The sequence below is a fragment of the Plecotus auritus genome, assembly GCF_963455305.1.
Source record: "Plecotus auritus genome assembly, chromosome: 8".
Taxonomy (NCBI): Eukaryota; Metazoa; Chordata; class Mammalia; order Chiroptera; family Vespertilionidae; genus Plecotus; species Plecotus auritus.
This window is the reverse complement of record NC_137782.1, coordinates 29155274-29173136: the sequence shown is the minus strand read 5'-3', so window position 1 is coordinate 29173136 and position 17863 is coordinate 29155274. Positions and strand designations below refer to the sequence as shown.

At 41.6% G+C, this 17863-nt stretch overlaps 1 protein-coding gene across 1 annotated transcript in view; it reads left to right on the top strand.

Annotated features, from left to right (window-relative positions):
• The window catches only part of RAB7A (RAB7A, member RAS oncogene family), a 73996-nt gene extending 56857 nt beyond the window's left edge, over positions 1 to 17139 (top strand). The window contains exons 3-7 of the mRNA XM_080685563.1: positions 12 to 72; positions 2176 to 2302; positions 8909 to 9127; positions 11797 to 11925; positions 15624 to 17139. Coding sequence (XP_080541689.1) covers positions 20 to 72; positions 2176 to 2302; positions 8909 to 9127; positions 11797 to 11925; positions 15624 to 15719 — 624 coding nt within the window. The 5' untranslated portion in view covers positions 12 to 19 and the 3' untranslated portion in view covers positions 15720 to 17139. The remainder of the gene's footprint in view (positions 1 to 11; positions 73 to 2175; positions 2303 to 8908; positions 9128 to 11796; positions 11926 to 15623) is intronic.
• Positions 17140 to 17863: the final 724 nt, after the last annotated feature.

Below are 17863 nucleotides of genomic sequence, written 5' to 3'. Positions count from 1 at the left end.
CCTCCTTTTAGTTTGAAGGATGACCTCTAGGAAGAAAGTGTTGCTGAAGGTTATCATCCTGGGAGATTCAGGGTAAGTGTTTCTCATAAATTTGACCTAACAAATTGTCTTGGATTTAAACTTCACTTCCTTGGAACCCATGCCCGCCATTTGCCACTTTCTTCTCTAATTGCAGTGGCATCAGGGTCCTAGGTCTTCCTGCTATTTGAGGGCACCATAGAAATTGGAATTATTCCTTGTTACATAATCCTATGTTCTCTGATTTTTGGCATGATTTGGGAAAAGGGTGACTATTTGAACTCAGCTAATAATAGTTTTTCACGGAATCCCTTTTTGTCCAAGCTAGTTAGACTAGGGACTTCTGTTTATGTAGATTTGTTGCTGTTGGCATTGTGCCTACTAGATGTGGGCTTGGGGTATGTTGTGCAGTATCCTCCTACTGCTATGCCTGTTTCAGGATTTGAAAGAGCCTGGGACTAGGGAACTGGGTTCTGATCCAAGATCTGCCATTTAGTAACTAAGATTCTGTGGGAGGTTTTTTAGACTTGGCTTTTAAAGTGACTTATGAAAGCTTAGACCTACTGGAGGCTATATTTTTTAAAAAATTAATAATAATGAATACAGGTGTGCCTCCTTATCCCAATGATCCCTACCCTTCCTTTAAAAAGGCGCAATTTTTCTGCCCTGGCTGGTTTTTAATCACCTGAGTAGCCTTTTAAAAGTTAGCATTTGGCCCTGGCCAGATCACTCATTTGGTTAGAGTGTCATCTCAACATGCCAAGGTTGCAGGTTCAATCCCCAGTCAGGGCACATACAAGAATTCATATCTCTCTCTCTCTCTCTCTCTCTCTCTCTCTCTCTCTCTCTCTCTCTCTCTCTCTCTCTCTCTGTCTTCCCCCCTCTCTTCTTTCCTCTTTCTCCCTCTCCCTCCTCCCCCTCTCCTCTTCCCTTCTCTCCCACTCACGCACATACACTCACTCTCCTGATGATTCTGGTGTGCTGTCAGGATTGAAAGGCACTGCTTTTAGTCCTGTGTTAATCAGACTTGCCTGAAAAGAAACACCAGGCCTTGGTTTCAAATGCTTCCTAGAACTTCTGGTTCAAGTGGTCTGGGTTGGAGAATTGTGCCTTAGGCTGTGTCTGTTTTTTCAGGTCATCTGCAAATGAAAAGGAATATGCTCCTTTGTGGGAAAGAAAGGTGATGTTATTGGCCATGAGGAAGGCTTTTTGCATTATATCCAGCCTGCCTGCCTAACCTCATCAGGAGAAAAATCATACATGGCCTCTTGTTTAACTTTCTTATTGAAAAGCATGTCTGGAAGGAGAATACTTTGAGGTAGATTCTGGTATGGTGGAATATTGGTGCTTTTTCTGTTTTAGATTTGAAACTTTGAAGCAGCTGGTTGGCTGACTGTCCTGTGTATCTCTCGAATCCAATGTCTGTCTCTTGCTATTATTTCTTGGACTGAATAACAACCATTAAATGGAGAGACACCCAAGACAGCAGAGATATTTTTGGAGTGTATTTGCTGGCATCCTTCTGGAAGGGGGAAAAAAAGTTCTACCTACTGAATTGTCTGTACCAAAACTTATAAGCAGTATCCTGGCCAGTGTGGCTCAGTTGATTGGAGCGTCATCCCATATACCAAAAGGTTGTAGGTTCAATTCCAGGTCAGGGCACGTACATAGGTTGCAGATTTGATCCCCGGTTGGGGTGTGTGCAGGAGACAGCCAATTCATGTTTCTCACATCGATGTTTCTTTCTTACCCTCCCCCCACCTCTCTCCCTTCCACTCTATAAAATCAATAAAATACATATACAGGGTGTCCCAAAAAATATATACACACTTTGAATAACTATTAATTCCAGTGGGTTAACTCTGAAAAGAAAGAAACATCAATTAAGCTATTAGCTGTTAAGTGTATATACGTTTTTGGGGGACACCCTGTATATATCAGCTTTTAACATGTGGCCCACATTTGTATCCTGTGTTTTTATCCCAGGAGAAAATACAAACTCACATGAGTAATGCTGGGAATTTTGCTGTCTGCCCTGTGTGTGAGCTCAGTTTCCCGTTCTTCACAACAGGCAGGTTCCTTCAAAGCTGCAAGTATCAGAATCAGCTTCGCTCCCTTCCTAGTTGATTTATACTTGTGGTTTTTCTCCAATTTCAGAGTTGGTAAGACATCACTTATGAACCAGTATGTGAACAAGAAATTCAGTAATCAGTACAAAGCTACAATAGGAGCAGACTTTCTGACAAAGGAGGTGATGGTGGATGACAGACTAGTTACAATGCAGGTAAGCACACGTCTCAACAAGCCTCTTTAGTTCCTTGAATCTTAATCCTTTCTTCATGTTGAGACATTTCCCCTTCCTGTTCTTCAAATCCTATTGTTATATTCATGGATCATTTGCTACAGGTAGAATTGCCAGATAAAATACAAGACACCAAGCATGTTTCAAATATAGTGTGAGACATACTAAAACTTTAACTTGGACTTTCTGGGTTGTTTTGTTTGCTAAATTTAGCACAGGTCCCTACTTGTGTCTCCAAAATATCTAATTTTTTTCCTTTCTTACTATCCCTGCCTACTGCTTTAGGCAGCAAAAACAACAACAACAACAACAATAAAAAAAAAAAACAACCAACAACAACGTTGTCTCCTGTCTAGGTTCTTGCAGCAGTCATTAAATAGTATTCCTGTTTTTCTGGATTATTTTAATTTGTCTTATTGATAGCTGCCAAAGTTGTGTTTCTGTTAAGCCAATCTGTTTTGTTTATTTGTTTGTTTGTTTGTTTCATGTATCAGCTTGATTTTTCAGGGGCTTCCCTTTCTATAGTTAGGATAAAATATAGATTCCTTATATGGGTTTTTGAAAGCCTTCACATTCTGGCTACAAAATATTCTTCACTCCTGCCAGTTCTTCCAACTCATGTACACATGACTGCTTCCATTGAGGCCTCTTTGTCACATATACACCTTTACTGAAGTCTCCACCTTTTGTCCAGATGATGTCTTGAAACTTCTTCCTTCATAGAAGTTTCCTCTCCATATTATTAAAATGACATCCCTTGCCGAAACCGGTTTGGCTCAATGGGTAGAGTGTCAGCCTGCCGACTGAAAGGTCCCAGGTTCGATTCCGGTCAAGGGCATGTACCTTGGTTGCGGGCACATCCCCAGTAGGAGGTGTACAGGAGGCAGCTGATCGATGTTTCTCTCTCATCGATGTTTCTAACTCTCTATCTCTCTCCCTTCCTCTCTGTAAAAAATGAATAAAATATCTTTAAAAAATTAATAAATAAAATGACATCCCTGGATGACTGATTTTCTAGAGATAAATACATTGTGTCCTAGCAAGCACCAGATTCACTGAAATGTTTGAATGATACAAGTTATAGGTGTAAGTTTTTACGTGTGTTAATCTTGAACTGTGACATGCTCCCAGAGAGTAAGGATTTGATAATTTCTTTTTCTTTTAACATATTTTTTTATTGAAGAGAGAGAAACATCAATGATGAGAGAGAGTCATTGATCGGCTGCCTCCTGCATACCCCCTACTAGGGATTGAGCCCATAACCTGGGCCTGTGTCTTTGACCGGAATCATACCTGGGACCCTTCAGTCTGCAGGCCGATGCTCTATCCACTGAGCCAAACTAGCTGGGGTAGGATTTGATACTTTCTTGACTCACATTTAGGACACAGTTATTCTATACTGAGTGGCCAGGTTATTATGATCTCTGAACGCATAATAATCTGGCCACTCAGTGTATTTCTCTTGAGTACCTCATTTATTTGATATCAAAGATACTATAAATCATGACCTGATCAGTTTTCCCCTTTGCACTGGCTGATAGAAAGCTCAGGGCAAATAGGTGGTTGATCTCCAGCAAAAGTCTAGAATACTTTTGGTACCCATTTGAGATGTAAATACACTGAGTGGCCAGATTATTATGCATTCAGAGATCATAATAATCTGGCCACTCATTGTGGATCTTCCTTCCTCACCTCCCCCACACATGTACCTGGAGATGTTCAAAATATAACTCAGATTTAAAGAAGCCAAGCTTGATTGGTGTAAAGAAAGACAAACATTCTTAAGTGAAACTCTCTGTAGCCTGAAAATTATTTTGGAAGGAAATAAAGCGAAGTTTTCTTCAAACATCTTAAGAACTGTAATTGAAAGTCAATATATTTGGCCTCTTAAACTAAAGTAGATAATTTGTGTCTTTGCTCCCTGATAAATTTTATGTAAAGTTAAAGACTAATTGCAGAAACTTAATGTCATTTACTGTCCATAACCTAGGACAAATAAAGTTAAAGTTAATAAAGAAGCCAAGCTTGAGAAAAGAAAATTTCCAGATTACAGGAAAGAAGAGGGAACTGAAAATTAGTGATAAGCTCAGGGGCTCCTGCTGTGGTGATTTGCACTTGTATAACAGGAACTTGAGTTGTATCAATTAGCAGAGACAGGAGTTGTGACTGTACAAGGTGGGGAGCTAGAACTGAGAATCCCCTTGGAAACCTCTGCACCCACACACTTGTCTAGGACTTTGGAAAGATGTGAAAACAGGACCAAACACCTCAACCAAAGAAAGAGGCAAAGCTTGTGTGTGAAATATAGGCTTGGGGCTTTGCCTCCTTGTTGGAGAATCTCAGTCCCAGTATGCTCATATGTGTATTGAGTTTATACTCTGCACACAAATCTTTGGAAGAATTTAAAATAAATTCTATCACTGTGGGCAAAAACAAAGATGAGATTATGCTGTAGGGATACTTATAAGCCATGGAGAGAAGATGAGCTCATAGCCACATGAGGAAATAATATACCACAAAAAATGTTCACAATGACTAGAGACTTTTGAAAAAGGAATAGAAACCAAATGAAAGGAGATACTATAAAAAAAAAAATGGGGATATGGAAAACTTATAACATAGAAGTGAAAAAATAGTCATTGAAATAAACTAAATAAACAAACTGCAAATTAAAAGTAGCTGAAGAAAACAGTAAACTAAGAACTGAGCAGACTGTCTCTAAAAAAACTCAAAACTGCAGAACACCTTAAAGCAAAGTCATAAGAGCAAGTAGAGAGAAAAGGCAGATTACTTATAAAGGACCAACGGATGAGTTCTCAACAGCAACAGAAGGCAGAATGAAATGGAATACTTTTGGGGTGCTGGGGATAAAGTACCCCCGAAGATTTTACACACATGTGCTGCTTCCTGCACCAGGAGAAACAGACCTAGAGAACCAAGCTGTGGTATTGATAGTCTTGTGGACTGATTTAGAAGTCAGAGCCTAGCCCCTCAGGGCTGGGAGCCATTATACTAGAGCCACACACACTAGTAATCTGGGACCCTGGAGTGCTGGAGTAAACACCATCTGGAGAACCACAGGGCACTGAGTGGAGTCCAGAAAGAGTGGAACAGAGAATGTGTTCCTGAGAGGTGAACAAAAGGCCGGCCTTTGTGGCCGCCCCCCCCCCCCCCCCCCTTGTGCTTTTGCAGCCAATTTAGAAGACTTAAAAGTAAATGAAAGCCATCATCTTTGGACAAAGGCATCATCATCCTAGATCTTGAGGTATCCTCACATATTTTTCAGGAACTTTTAGCAGCTTACAATAAAAGATAATCCAAGTAAGAAAACAGGCAAGAAGAACAAGTGGAAATGGTAACTTCAGAGTGTTTTATATTCAAAAAATTAAGGCAATCTTACACATCTGCATAGAAAAAAACTAAAGTCATGTAGGTTAGTACAACTTCTGAAAATGAAATACAGTAACCAAAAGTTTAAAATTCTGAGATTTTTAGTGGCAGATAAGATGAGGCCTGAAAGGAAGAATCGATGATTCTCTCTCATCATTGTTGTTTCTCTCTCTCTCTCCGTCTCCCTTCCTCTCTGAAATCAATAAAAATACATCTTTGAGAAAATGGACATTAAAATGGCAGTGTTAGTATTTTTTACATTAGAGTAGTAGGTGTATTTTGAATATAGAAAATAAAATGTTTCAATTAAAAAATTAAAAAGATCACAACCATGGAACTTTTTTCTAAGTTTGAAGTTAAATTAATTCTGGAAACTTGCTAGGAATAACTGCCCACCCACCCCCCACCTCCAACTTTTCAGCTTAAAAAAAAAAAATTCTTACTTTGCCTTCTTTGTGTATCTGGAATTCCAGATACCTATTTGCTTCCACCCAAGAGTTCTTACATAGTTCTCCTCTTGTGATTCTATCCTAAAGAAGCAATCTGAAATATAGAAAAGGCTTTTATGTTAATGTTTATTATTAAGTTACTTATAATATGGAACAGTGTTTTTGTGAAAAACAGGAATGTAGTTATTCACTGAGTTTTCCTAGTTTTTGAGCAACAGTAAAGATGTGAGCTGTTGCTGGGGTGAACACTGTGGTGTTCTGCGGGGCAGAGGAGTGATACCAGAGCTTGTAGAGTGAAGTGTGGTATAAAGTTTCAGCTACATAAAACCCTACCATGTGGGTACTTAGAATAAGACATGAGCTAGTGAAGATGTTTTCTGGGTAGGTGCCAAGTGATTGAGATTTTTCTTTTGATTATCCAAATTACATAACGATGTTATTTCTCTTAAGGAAAAATATTTTATTATATTTGTCCAAGCCTAGATTTAAAATTGTTCTTCCCTATTTTCTCTTTTTAGGAGTAGTTGTCTCTTTCTACTTTCCTTATTCTCCCCCACTTTAGTCTCTTTTTATGAGAAGAGGCACACTTTGTCACCCTAAGAGATATATATTCAGTGTAGAATGTTGAAAAAACAGAAAACCGCAAAGGCGAACATATCACCAGCAGTCCCTGAACTGGTTATCTACTATCAATAGAGATCCTATTTTGCCTACTGCGTATTTACTAAATGCTTATTGTATTGGGGGCAGGCAGGATTTAGTCTCCCCACCCTGCTGAGAGGCAGATAGAATAATTAGATTTGAATTTGTCTTTTATTGCCCTTTATCCTTATATATAAGCCATCACCACATCATCATTTGAGTGGCTGCTTCCTTTACCCAGTCGTTTGAGCTGTATGCTGCTTGAGGACATTCGTGACAGCCTCCCAACTCCATTCCCACAATCAGGGCCGTCCTCTATGGCTGCTTGGACATGTCCTATTGTAGAACGGTTCTTCCCAGAGTGAGTAGTGGATGTATTGGTTAGAGTTGCCTGGGAAGGGAGTGGGTTACCAGAGTCAGGCTCCCTGCTACCAGAGGTGTGTCCAAGAGTCTGGTCGACCATGTACTGATTGTGGAAGGCCACGTACATTAGAGGAAAGGATGAGGTGGACTTCTCAGAGCTGCCCTAATAGGAGTAACCTTTGGACTTCTGGGGATTATTATTTAACAGAAAGCTGAGGTACGCTCCCTGCCCAGCACTGACATTGGTAACCAGAATAGCTTCTTCCAACCTGCCATTAGCCTGGTCTACTTTTGACCACTCTCTGAGAGAGAGTGTTCAGCCTATGTAGTTGTGTTGCTTTATTGAAGCTTCTTAAAGGTTTTAATGCTGCCATTTCCAGTCTTCCAGACAGTGTTTAAGTTATGGCTCTGCTCCTGTTTGCAACGGTCATCTGAGCCAGTTCCCAACAGTAAACTTACTGTCTAGAATTGCACAGTATGTTTTAGGACTCCATTTGGAGAGCATTTTAGGAGGTATTGGGTTTAGAACATCATGAGCTTTGTTTACCTTGTAGTAAAGAAATGTTGATCCCATAATACTGCCTTGTCCTACTTCATTGCCATTATGCATATTTACATAGTCTAAACAAGCAGCCTACCTCATTTTATATAATGAGGCTTCTCCTACCTGAAGGGGAGCTTAGTCTGTGGCCTGGGTGTAGTTGACATGTTCTCCAAGTGTTCAGGATCACAGGGAGGCAGGACTGACTGCCTGAGAAGGGCTTCACAGAGGAGCTCAACCATCCTTTTGCAAAATCTGATTCTGGATATAAAACTGGAGTGGCCCAATCCATACTCCATTTAGTTCGAACCCCAGGCCTTTCGGGGAGTTGGCTCGTGATTTGGACATAAAGTTGGAATTTACTTGGGTTATGACGATGGTCCAAGTTTTCATGTTGTCCTAAGTGGTTTTCCTATAAATAGACTGTGGATCCAATAGTTGAAGATCCATGTCAACAGGAAGTAACTGCATGATGCTTCTGACCCAGGCACTCTCCTAAACCAGGTGGCTGTTCCTCAGAGCACTGTCATCTCTCTAGGCTGACCAGGTGGCCCTGTTAGAGATCTAGGTCAGTGAGAAATCCACCCTTGCTCTTGAACCTAGCATGGCAATGTATGATGAGAACCTTGAGCTGGTCACTAGTGTCTGGTGTTCTTTTGATTAAAAGCTAGCTTTCATCTGTTCTCTAGAATGTGTACTTGTTGCCTTTCCTTTATCTCTCTGTCAGGGTTTTTTCTTTGCTTTGATTTTTATTTGAGGTATAAATAAAACATAATAAACAAGCTGTTTGTGTTTTGTTTTGTTTTTTAGATAAACTATATGCAGTGAAATGCATAGATTTATATATACAATTTAGTGAGAGATCATCTCCCTATATTCACCCCCAGACAGTTCCCAGAATACATAAATGTTCATTTTTATAGTGTGAATTTTACTTAAATATCTACCAAAGGGGCTACCACCTGGATTAAGATAAAATTGTCTAGGGCCCCAGAGTTCACACTCAATGTCACCCCTTATAGACACACATACTCAACGTTTACGCCGTTTGTCAGGGTTGTTTTAGATACTCTGGTAGTGAAATGTGTTTCCTGAATTCTGAAGTCGCTTGTCTCTGGCTGGCTCCATAATCCATCCCATATCCTCTGGCTTCCCTTACTCCTGGTGCTTCTACCCCAAGGAATAATATTTTGTCTCTCACAGATCTGGGACACAGCAGGACAGGAACGGTTCCAGTCTCTTGGTGTGGCCTTCTATAGAGGTGCAGATTGCTGCGTTCTGGTATTTGACGTGACTGCCCCCAACACGTTCAAAACCCTTGATAGTTGGAGAGATGAGTTTCTCATCCAGGCCAGTCCTCGGGATCCTGAAAATTTTCCTTTCGTGGTGTTGGGAAATAAGATTGACCTTGAAAACAGACAAGTAAGTGCTAAAAATAGTGGGAATCATAAATGGGGAGGCTTATGAACCTACCCTCATGTAGGTTATGGCTATTGGATCATAGAAAAGGCCGTCTTTTAAAAGTGACAGCTAAGTTTGGGATGACAGGTGCTGTTTTCAGCTTTGATTGGTATAATGCCACATGCCTCAAGGACCAGTACCCTGTATGTCTGTGTGCCCCCATGGGGTTGGGGGGTGGAGGAAGGAATAGCTAATGAGTTACGTGCTCAGCCCTTGGAATGGGGTCTTGCTGTCTAACTTGGTAAAGCCATGCCATCTGGGCTCCCCTATGGTGAAATAGGGACTGTGAAGTATGCAATGGTGTTCCCTTTGAAGTCATGCCAGCAAAGCAGCAAGTCCATGCTGTGGTGCTGCCTGTACTGGCCACCCCTCATGGTCTGCCTTAGGAAACAATTTGACTGAGGCTATGTGGTATTTTGCAATTTGGTCTTTTGGATTTAAAGACAGAATTACCCTGACAAGTGTTACTGATTAGAGCAGTGGTTGGCAAACCACGGCTCGCAAGTTTGCCGACCACTGATTGAGGTACACTGATTGAGGTACACTCTTTGGCCCCTTGAGTGTACCTCAATCAGATTGAGGACGTTTTTAGCAAAGGCCAGCTTAGGAGTACCCTAATTAAGTTAATAACAATGTATCTACCTATATAGTTTAAAAAATTTGGCTCTCAAAAGAAATTTCAATCGTTGTACTGTTGATATTTGGCTCTGTTGACTAATGAGTTTGCCGACCACTGGGTTAGAGCATCAACCTGCACCCCAAAGGGCCTGTGCGGGAAGCAACCAATTGATGTGTCTCTCACATCGATGTTTCTCTCTCCCCCTTCTCCCTTCCACTCTGAAAATCAATGGAAAAAATATCCTCAAGTGAAGATTAACAAAAATAAAGTCAGAATTGAATTTAAAGCCTGGCTCATGAACTCTTTTTTTTCTCTCCTAAAGAGGCCCTGCCCTGCCCTTTTTTTTTTTTTTTTTTTTTTTTTATTGCTTTCAGAGAGGGGGAGAGGGGGAGAGGGGGGGAGAGAGAGAGAGAGAGAGAGAGAGAGAGAGAGAGAAACATCAATGATGAGAGAGAATCATTGATTGGCTGCCCTCTGCATGCTCCCCACCGAGGACCAAGCCTGAAACCTGGGCATGTGCCCTGACTGGGAATCATACTGCAATCTCCTGGTTCATAGGTCAACGCTCAACCACTGACCCATGCCAGCCAGGCTGCATTGTTAATTTGAAAGTATTTCCTCTCCTATGAGAGACACTTGCTTCGCAGTGGTCGGCAAACTCATTAGTCAACAGAGCCAAATATCAACAGTACGATGACTGAAATTTCTTTCCAGAGCCAAATTTTTTAAACTTAAACTTCTTCTAATGCCACTTCTTCAAAATAGACTCGCCCAGGCCGTGGTATTTTGTGGAAGAGCCACACTCAAGGAGCCAAAGAGCCACATGTGGCTCGCGAGCCGCAGTTTGCCGACCATGGTTCTAAGGGACCATGTGAATTTGAAGGGTTCTGTGCTAAGCCCAGAATTGCTCTAGTATTTTCAAGTGAGTGTAAGCTACCTTTAGACCAGCAGCATTTAAGGCCAGGGCACAGGAGACCTGGTTTAAATCTCAATGCTAGCCCAGCTGGCTGTGATATTGGGCCATTATCTTTGGCCTCTGAGCCTCAGTTCCCTTTCTGCACTTAAAAGGAGGGAATTAGGCCCAGCCGGCATGGCTAAGTGGTTTAGCGTCAACCTATGAACCAGGAGATGGTGTTGTCGATTCCCAGCCAGGGCACATGCCTGGGTTGCAGGCTGAATCCCCATTAGGGGATGTGCAGGAGGCAGCTGATCGATAATTCTTTCTCATCATTGATGTTTCTATCTCTCTCCTCCTCCTCTCTGAAGTCAATAAAAATATATTTAAAATAAAAGGAAGGAGTTAGATTTTGTCATTCTCAAGTGCTCTCCCAATGCCTCAAGGACCTGCCTAGATCTTCGTTGGTGTAGAAGATGGCTTTGAGCTTTGAGTAAAATTACTCTGGTTTACTTTTATGTAGCATTTCTCTTGGGAACATAGACTTTTTCTTAATCATTGCTAGGTTTATTTCTGACCATTGATCTCTTTTTCCTAAGTGAATTAGTCCTGCTCTTATACCTGAAAATGGGCTGGGGTAGGGGAAAGGAATTAGGATATGAGAGGCAAGAGTGTTGTTGAGAGCTGCAGAATTCTTTGGCACTTTGGTGTGTGGCACAGGTGATGTAACATTAGCAGTAATGGGGAAGGGACTGCAAACCTTAAGACCAAGCTGTTAGGCATTTCCTGTGCTGGGACCTCTGAAGCCCCAGGAGAGACGATTCATTTCTTCTGGGATGGCTTCTTATTCCCTTCACAAGTTGCTTTTATGTGTAGCAAAGGGTCAAAAGCCATGGGTTGTAGACAGAGAGCGGGCTTTGAGTTTGAATCCTAGCTATACAATGCATAGCCAGCAGGTCTCTCTCCATCCCCTACCCACTGCACATCCTCATGCCTGAAGCCTGTTTCCTCACCTGTGCTACCTGTAGACTAGGGACGAGAATCCTCCCTGAGAAGGATTGAGTCAGTGCTAGCTGCTTCTAATATGAGCACACGTACCCCTGCTTCCTCTTCCAGGTGGCCACGAAACGAGCACAGGCCTGGTGCTACAGCAAAAACAACATTCCCTACTTCGAGACCAGTGCCAAGGAGGCCATCAACGTGGAGCAGGCATTCCAGACGATTGCACGGAATGCACTTAAACAGGTGGGTCTCTGGCAGCTGTCTGGCTCCCTGTGGTGATGACTGGCCATTGACCCAGATCCTGTCTGGCTTCCTTATTCTTAATCTTCTTTCCTAGCCGACTCTCTTTTCCATGTAGCCAGGAAATGTTTATCTGGGAAGTAATGGCACATTCTGCTAAAGCTTCTAGAAATGCCACTTGTTCATGAATAACCTGAATGATGCAGGGCAGTGAGGACTTCAGCTGAAGCTACCTTTGTTTGGCTGGGCATATTCTCATTTCCTTCACATGCTAAGGAGATCAGGCCACTTATAGGCCCCTGGTGGGATTACTCCTTCTGTTTATGGAGGGGATAAACTTGAATTTGAATCCCAGCTCTATTCCCCATCATTAGATCTAGTTGATCATTTATGAGCTTCCATCTCCTCATCTCTAAAATGAGAATAGCAGGTTTGCACAGTGGTTATACTGATTAAATGAGATGGACTTACTTTTTGTCATCAGAAAGGTTAACCAGAAGCTCTAGGAATTGTATTCCTTGAGTAAAATTTTCCTGCATTTTCTTTCTTGTGTTATTCACTCAACTATTCACAGATAAAATGGTATGTGTTGTCATGGGGGAGTTGAAGGTTTTTTCATTTTAGCAGCTTCATTAGGGCCAGTAAGGCAAGTCATGAAGCATTGTCAGTCATGTGTGGTAGTCAGACACTGATTGAGGGGTTGTCAGAGGTGAGGTGCACATCAGGCATGCAGAGAACATTAGAGGGAGCACATAGTGGTTGTAAAGGGCCAGTGGGTTCTGCTTACTCCCAGGAAACTATAGGGTCTTAGCGGGATAGGGCATCTGGACCTGTGAGCAGGGAGAAATTTGGAATGAGTTGTTCCAAAGACTAGGGGCTGCATTGAGTGTTCCATAATGAAAGGGACAGCCCTCTCCAACAAAGAACTGGTCCACCCAAAATGCCAGGAGACCCCACTGAGAAACACTGATACAGCGGGAAGGACCTGACCAGGATGCAGGCTCAGCCTTTTTGTCTCCCTCTTTCCCCCTGCCTTTAACCACTCTCACACTTAAATTAATAACCTATTGTGTTTTTCCTGATAGCATGCAAAACTAAATATGTATGAGAAATTGTTCTCCACCAGTTCCCTGTTGACTACCATCACTGTTGGAGTTTTTCTCTTTGAATATTGCTGTCTCTATAGCCTTACTATAATGCTTGTATTCTATAAACTAGCCTCTCAGGAGTGAGATTGTTAAATTTAAGAGATGATATCATTTAAGAGATGATTGGTATCATTTAAGAGATGATACCAGATTGCTTTCCCCAGAGTTAGTAATACTTTAGTTCCCACTAGCAATGCAAGTTTTCTTTTACCTCCTTGTCAGCAGGTGGTAGGCATCATCTGTAACTCTGCTGACACTCTGCCAGTCTTTGGGTTTTACAGGTAGCCAGTACAGCACTTACCTGGACACCTGTCAGTTCTCATGAGCTCTTTGTGAACTGAAATTAACTTCCCTGTATTGGAAGTAATTTTCCCAACTCTGCTGTTTTTATATACTATATATAAAGTATAGTGTTTGTATATAGATATATATAGATATATATATCTCCTTTAGCCATAGGAAAAAAGTAATTTTTCAGTTAGGTATGTCATTTTAAATTTCTTGGTTTCCTATGTCTAGCTCACATGTTTTCTTATTCAGGTGGAATTTATTTTGGCTTATGGCAGGAAACAGGGACTCACCTTTTTCTTTCAGAGGGATAGCCAGTTATCTCAAATATTAGTAGGTAGTTGTTAAATAAACCATTTTCCCCACTGGGTTGAAAAATTACCTTTGTTATATTAAATGTTCATATATATATTGGGATCTATTTCTGGTCTTCCCAGTCTGTTCTGGTAAGTTATCTGTTCTTGCCTGAACCAACTTGATTTGACTACCATTATAGTATGATCTGACCAAGTATCCCCTCACAGTCCTGTTTTTTTTTGTTTGTTTGTTTGTTTTTACTGGCAATTTTGGTACATTTTCCATTTAGACTAAGACTAAGAATTTTATTTTAGTTCCACCTTTTTCTTTCCTCACCCTTCCCGAAAATAAAACCTTACTGAGATTCTGATTGGAATTGCATTATAGCTGTTGTATTAGTATCTTCCGGGGGCTATAACAAAATACAGACTGGGTAGCGTAAACAACAAAATTTTATTTTCTCTCAATTCTGGAGTCCAAAAGACCATAATTAAGGTGCCAGAAAATTCTTTTTCTCTTCATCTCTTGCAGACTGCCACCATCTCCCTTTGTCCTCACTTGGCCTTTCCTGTGTGAACATGCAGAGGGGTGGGGATAGTGGGGAGAGACAGAGAGAACTCTGATGTCTCTTACAAGGGCACATTATCTTGTCAGATCAGGGCCCCACCCTTACGATTTCACTTTAACCTTAATTACTTTCTTATAATCCAAATACGATCACATTGGGTGTTAGAACTTCAACATATTCATTTTGGAGGGATACAAACATTCAGTCCATAACAGCTATTATTTTAGGCCTTGTGTTATATCCTTCAGTAAGATTTTCTAATTTTTCAGATCCTTTGCCTTTCATATTAAATGTATTCCCATGTACTGGTGGGAATGTAAAATGGAAAACCGTTCCTCAAAAAGTTAAACATAAGATAACCATATGATCCAACAATTCCACTCCTAAGTATATACCCAAGAGAAATGAAAACAGGTTTACACAAAAACTTGTACACAGATGTTCATAAAAGCATTACTTATAATAGCCAAAGCGTGGAAACAGCCCAAACAAACGTCCATCAAATGAAATGTACAAAATAGGCAAATCTGTTAAGACAGAAAGTAGATAAGTGGTTGGCAAGGGTTAGGAATGTCAGATGGAGACAGGGCGCTCTCTCTTATTTTTTTATTTTTTTATTTTTTACTTGTTATAGCTATTGCAAATGGAGTAATTTTTCCAAGGGAACTTTTAATGAATAGAAACATCCCTGCTCAATCTCCAGATCCTAGAACAGTTCCTGGCACACTGGTACTCAGTGCTTAAGTGACAAATTGTTTTCCTACACCAGGAAGTAGAAACCTGCTCCTCATTGGAAAAATGTTAATTCAGCAAAAATCCCACTAAACTGTCACAGTCCCTTCTTACCACAGATGGTGATAAAATTCATCCACAGCAGGTTTCTAAACATGCAGCATTTGGAAACATAACTCTCCTACACCTTTGGGGGTAAAAGAAGAGACCCTAAGTCCAGAAAAATGAGTGGCAGATAAAGAACTGGAGGAATGTTTGGAACCGAGAGGCAGCTAGCGCTCAGCTTTAGCTCACTGTTGCCTCTGGCGTTGCCCAAGTCCAGGCATCTTCTTTTTGTGTTGGTGACTGTGGACCACACTGAAAGCACCTGTGAGCTGGCTGTGGTCTCCAAGCCACCAGATTGTGATCTGATGCAGGGCTTCTGTCCTGAGTGCCCAGTGTCGATTGCTGCTCTTCCTGTGAATGTCTCTCTTCACATTGTCCTGGAATTACCACAAAACCTTTCTTCCCCTCTTGCTTAGCTTTTGAGGGTTGGGTGCCTTCTGCCAGAGCCCTCCCTTCACTGCTAGATCTGTCCCCACTCTCTACCCGCTGTGCCTAGGTGGAAATATGCCACAGGGATTCCCCAGTGCCCTGAGTAACAAACCTTTCTGTCTCTCTTTACCCAGGAAACGGAGGTGGAACTGTACAATGAATTTCCTGAACCCATCAAACTGGACAAGAACGACCGAGCCAAAGCCTCGGCAGAAAGCTGCAGTTGCTGAATGGGCAGTCCGAGCAGAGCACAGAGCCCTTCACAAACCAAGAACACACTTAGGCCTTCCAACACAAACTCCCCTCCTCCTTCAAACAAAACATATACATAAAGTAATCTCATATCCAGCTGCCAAAAGAAACCCCACCAAACACACTCACCCCTCCATACAAAACACACACACACACACACACACACACACACACACACACACACACGAGACACACACACACACGAGATACACACACGAGACACAGCAGACAGACTCCAGCAACCCAGGCCGGTGGTGGCTCCATCAGGGTCTGCCCACCCACTGCATCCGCCCTCATGTGGCAACAGGATGGGCCAGCTATAGAAATTGTTCTGGTGTAGAGTCGAATCAGAAGCCTATTCTTTTTGTCCACCAGGGAGAGAGAACTGTTTACAGTTAATCTGTGTCTAATTAGTTATCTTGATTTTTTTTTAAAAAACGGTCTTGTGATCTTTTTACCCCATCCCCTCCCCCCTCTGTGAAGGCTATCACTTGGGAAGGCTGGTGCCCCATGCTTCATTACAGGCTCACACCCAGTCTGATCAGGCTGAGTTTTGTATGTATCTGTTAATGCTTGTTACTTTTAACTAATCAGATCTTTTTACAGTATCCATTTATTATGTAATGCTTCTTAGAAAAGAATCTTATAGTACATGTTAATATATGCAACCAATTAAAAATATATAAATTAGTGTAAGAAATTCTTGGATTATGTGTTTAAGTCCTGTAATGCAGGCATGTAAGATGGAGGGTTGAACCCTGTCTGGATTGCAGATTGTTAGCAACTCAGAATTCAGAAATCCAGCTAGAGGCAGTATTCTGTACAGTAGGCACAAGAATTATGTACGCCTTTTATCAAAGACTTAAGAGCCAAAAAGCTTTTCATCTCTCCAGGGGGAAACCTATCTAGTTCCCTTCTGTATCTAAATTTTCCAAAAGGTTGATTTGCATAATACAGTGGTGTGTGCAGTGGATAAATGACTGTTGTTAAAATTCTCATTCTTCGCCGCCCCCCCCCCCCCTCCACTCCACACTTTGAAACTTCCCATTAGATCAGCATCCTGCTTATATGAGGAAAAGGAAAATCCTAACAGATCTGTCCTAGTGATTTTACCTTTGTTCTAGAAGGCACTCCTTTCAGGGTTGTGGCATCCTTAGGTTAGCAAACCTTTTTCTCCTTTTCCCCACCGACTCCCCAATATTGCCCGTTATTGCTTAACCTGTTTCTTTGGTATGGAACCCTGGCAGTTTTGTGCCCTCCCTAGGATCTGCCCCTGCATTGTAGCTTGCTTAACGAAGCACTTCCGTTTTTTCCAAAGGTCTACATTCTAGGGTGTGGGCCGAGTTCTTCTGTAAAGAGATGAACGTGATGCCAATAAAATGTAACAAGAGCAAAGACCATCTGCCTTTTCCCTGTCTTTTTTCCTTCTTCTAGACCATTGGCTCAGTAGACACCATGCTAGCTAATCATAACCAATGCTTTTTTTAGCAGAAGAGCCCTCCATAACCAGGCACATGTGGCTCTTTGAGAGAGAAAGGCCTTCTCATATCCAGTCCTGCAGTACCTATCCCTCGTTTGTTTGGTTTTTGGTTTTGTTTTGTCTTTTTAATCATGGTATTAGGGGAGGGGGGGCCTGAATGGAAAACATATTGGCCCTTTAGAGGAGCAGCCACAAACTGCTGGTGACCCGTGGACCAGGCACAGCCTGAGTGTAACTTAGCCTTTGTGTTGTTTTGTGTTTTGTTTTTTAATTGGTGTACTTACTGGTCCTTAGATATTACATAGTTCTGGATTTCTGATTTTTCATAGGAGAGCTTTGGCAGTAGGGGCCCTGTATTCCAGCATATGAAACCCACCAACTGCAACTGAAGAGAGGCCACCTAGAACCAGTTTTATAAAGTACAGCGTTTTCGTCAGTGGGTGAGTGTAGGTTTTGCAGAATTGCCCTGTTTACATAGCTCTTGGATTCTACTTTGGTGTAGAATTTTGGATTCTCAGGCTCCTCGGTTGGTTTCTTGTACCTGCACTTGGTTCATACTTCATGCATTAAAAATAGCATTCTTAGGAGCTCACCATTATAATTCCATCATGGCTAAGGGTTTGTGGCTTAAATCTTCTCTGG